General features: G+C 63.9%; 1 protein-coding gene across 1 annotated transcript; it reads right to left on the bottom strand.

Annotated features, from left to right (window-relative positions):
• Positions 1-268: 268 nt before the first annotated feature.
• MSX1 (msh homeobox 1) lies at positions 269-2,957 on the bottom strand. The gene is made up of 2 exons (XM_081999034.1): positions 2,298-2,957; positions 269-803 (listed from the first exon to the last, which is right to left on the bottom strand). The coding sequence occupies exons 1-2, from the start codon at positions 2,746-2,748 to the stop codon at positions 373-375; spliced, it is 882 nt and encodes a 293-aa protein (XP_081855160.1). The 5' UTR covers positions 2,749-2,957; the 3' UTR covers positions 269-372.
• Positions 2,958-3,599: the final 642 nt, after the last annotated feature.

The raw sequence follows: 3,599 nt of genomic DNA, 5'->3' as shown, positions 1-3,599 counted from the left end.
GTGCAGAAAGTGAGAGAAACGTCCTATCTTTCAGCCCCCTTTTTGCCGTTTCTCTTCCGCAGTTCCTTCCCCCACGGCGGGGGCTCTGCCCAGGCTGCCAGCGGGCCCATGGCTGCCCTGTGCTGGCGAGGAGCTGGGGCAATGCCTCAGGTTTCTACCAGCCGGAGAGCGGAGCAGCTCCCAGGACTGCCGAGGAGAGCGGAACGCGGCTGGACCAGGGGACCAGCATCACAGGGGGACGCAGGGAGGCCGAGCAGAGCCGGACGGGAGGAGTCCCTGCCGCAGGGAGATCCACAGCGAGGAGGCAGAGGAGCAGGGAGGGAGTGTGTGCGGAGCCGGCGGTAGCGGGCAGCCGGCAGGCTGGGCTCAGCTCTATGTGAGGTGGTACATGCTGTATCCCACATGCGCTGTGTACAGTCCCACGGGAGCCACGGGCAGCCCTGCCCGCTGGAAAGGGCTGGAGGCACCGTACAGAGAGGCACCAGCTACGGCTGGGCCGCCCAGCGGGAAGGAGATGCCGAAAGCAGCGGGCGGGAGCATGGGCTTGGCTGCCATCTTCAGCTTCTCCAGCTCGGCCTCCTGGAGCCGCTTGGCCTTGGCACGGCGGTTCTGGAACCAGATCTTCACCTGCGTCTCGGTGAGACTGAGCGAGCTGGAGAACTCGGCGCGCTCGGCGATGGACAGGTACTGCTTCTGCCGAAATTTCCTCTCGAGGGCCAGGAGCTGCGCCGTGGTGAAGGGCGTCCGGGGCTTCCTGTTCGTCTTGTGCTTGCGCAGGGTGCAGGCTGGGGGGCTCAGCCGCCCTGCGCCCAGGGGCGGCCGGAGAAGAGGGAGAAGTAGAGAGACACCTCGGTTAGCAGCGCCTGAACCCACATGCCCCGCAGAGCCCCCACCCTCCCGCAGTGGGGTGGGAAGGAAGGGGGGAAACACGGTCCCGCTCAAAGTGGCCCAAAAACTCCAGAGCGGCCCGGGACCACGCCTCAGATTGATGTCTCGCGTTCCAGTAAAGAAAGCGGGTGCTTTACTCAGGAATGAGGCTTTTCAAGATCCCCAGGACCGAAGTTACTCACAGTGCTTCGTAAAAAGAAGCTCTCCGAACCAATGGAAAAACGGCAAAGTGCAGGAGTCAGACACCCACGCACCCTCCACCTCCTGCCTTCCCGGGGAGACGTAAATGAAAGGAGTGACCCTCCAAAAAAAAAAAAGAGTTCTATCTTTTTCATTGGATTAAGGAAAAAAAAAATTAAAACGGGCCAGCTTCTCAGACTCACACCCTCTTCATTAGGCCCCTGGGAACTGGATTAAGCATGTAATTAATTACGAGCTCTGAATTCACACTCAACCTCTATCCACCGCTCTTCACCGGGCTGCTCCTCTCCTCTTACTTAACATTTCTAAGGGTCCTCAACCTCGACCTGCCGCGCGTTTACTTAAGCAACCGCGGCTTTTCCTTTGCAATTTAAATCGATTAAACCACTGCGAGACTCTACACTAAAGTCCTTTAGGGAAACCTGCCTTTCTCCAAGGGAGAGAGAAAGCAGCTTTCTTCGCAGCTCTGCGAAGAGCACCCCAAACCCTCCCGGAGAGGCTCAGCCCAAGCTCGCCCCTTCCCAGTGGAGGGAGAAAGCTCCGGCGGCTCGGGCTATCCTGCCACGGCCCGCCGCACCTCCGGGCTCAGCGCGGCCGCTGGAGGCGATTAACCGGCTTTTCTGATCTCGGCCCTCCCTCTGCGATTTTTATGATTTCGGATCTCGCCGTAGTAAAGCAGGAAAACGTCAGTAATCGCGGCTCTTCAGACTTTGGAGATGCGACACTTGAGACAGCAAGCCGGTGGGGATGAAGCCCGCAATGCCCGAAGGCGCCTCGCCTGGGACCCCGGTTATGCAGTTATTTGGGCCACTTTCGGTGAAAACACTGCCGAGAAGCGAGTCAGGCTTTGCGTGGCCAGTTGGAGCTAACAGGCAGGCCGGGCTGCTTTTTGTGTGCCCCCTCTCGCCCCCGCCTCGTTCACATGTGGCACAAGGTCTCGCCCTGGCGCGGCCGCTCCCCCTTCGCTCTCACAACCATCTTCGGCGCTGCCCCAGCTTCGCACACACTTGACCCGGTTCAGTATTTTTTGAACAGGCTGAAGTAGCCCGGCAATGAGCGCGAACCGCGGGGGAACACATGCCCGGAAAGGCCAAGCCGGGTGAAAGCGAGAGGAAGCCCCCGGCCGCCCATGCAGCGCCCGGCCCGGCGGGAAGAGCGCAGACGGCCCAGTGGGGGTCCCCGCCCGCCCGCTCCCGGACCCTACTTACTCGGGGGAGGCGGCGAGAACCGTGGGCTTTGCATCCAGGGGCTCCGCTCCTGCTTCTCGGGGCTTTCCGCCTTGACCAGGGCGTCTTCGGGCAGCTTGACCAGCCCCCCGACGGAGAAGTGGCCGCCGAGGGGCAGCGGGGAGGCCGGCGCCTCCGCCGTCAGGGCGCCCAGGCGGGGGCTGAGGCTGGCGCGGGCGGCTGCCCCGGCGCCCGGTGGGGGCCCGGCGCCCTCGGGGCCGTCCCTGCCGCCCGGCCTCCTGTGGTCGGCCATGAGCGCCTCCACGCTGAACGGCAGGAGGGATGGGGAGACCTTGGGCTTGTCGCTCTCCTCCTCCCCGCCCATCGCCGCCGCGACGGGGAGGCCGCCGCCGGGCTTGCTGAAGGCGGATGCGGGCAGCTCGTCGCTGCGGACCCCAGTGGGCGCGGCGGTCATATCCACAGCCGGGGCCATGCAGAGGCGGCCCGCCGTCGCCACCGCAGCGCCGGGCGGGACCGGGCGCCGCGGCTCATGGGGCCGGGCCGAGGCGAGGGGCGCGAGCAGCCGTCAGCACCCTCCGTCCCCGCGGCGGGCGGCACCGCCTGATAAAGAGGCGCGGGGGAAAGCACCGCCCAACCAGCGCGCGGGGGGCGGGGCGGCGGCGCTCCATTGGCTGCGGCGCGGCGGCGGTCCCGGTGGCGGGCGGGGAGGCCCCACCCCGCCCCGCGCCCCGGCGCGCCCCGCGGGCGGGAGCGCGGAAGGTCGGGGCTGCCACGGGCCGTGAGGGGACAGGACTGCGGGGGGGGGGGGTGTGGTGGTGGTGGTGTCAAAAATCGGGGTAAAAATGCATTAACGTCGGAAAAAAGCCGGCCCTTCTGCTTGCCAAGCGCGAGGGAGCGGGCCCGAGCCGCGCTCTTCTGGGAAACCACCAAATACCGGGCTGTCCCGAGTGTGACCTCTCGGAGGGAGCCCCTGCCTGTGCCACCGCCTGGCTGCGCGCGGAAAAAGTGGGTTTTGGGGTTGTTTGTGTTTGTTTTATTGTTTGTTTTTTTAAATGAAGGCCGGCCCTGCTGTGTGTTCGACGTGTCCGCCGAGACTGCGTGTATACACATATAAATCGTGCTACGTTTCATGGCGTAGATGTATGCGTGTCTCTCCAGATAATGAAATGTTCATTCGCGTCAAAAGGAACATCCAAGCCCCAGACCCATTAAACTCCCGGCTATTTTGTTTTGTAAATTCGTTTTACGAGCCCTTATCCCCGCGCCCAGGGCGGCTATGCAGTACAAGGGAGCCGCTCTCTAATGACGTGATTGGCCGCTCGC

The sequence above is a fragment of the Phaethon aethereus genome (assembly GCF_964289735.1).
Source record: "Phaethon aethereus genome assembly, chromosome: 4".
NCBI classification, from domain to species: domain Eukaryota; kingdom Metazoa; phylum Chordata; class Aves; order Phaethontiformes; family Phaethontidae; genus Phaethon; species Phaethon aethereus.
Note: the sequence above shows the minus strand (reverse complement) of the source record. Positions and strands in the feature narration are given on the sequence as shown.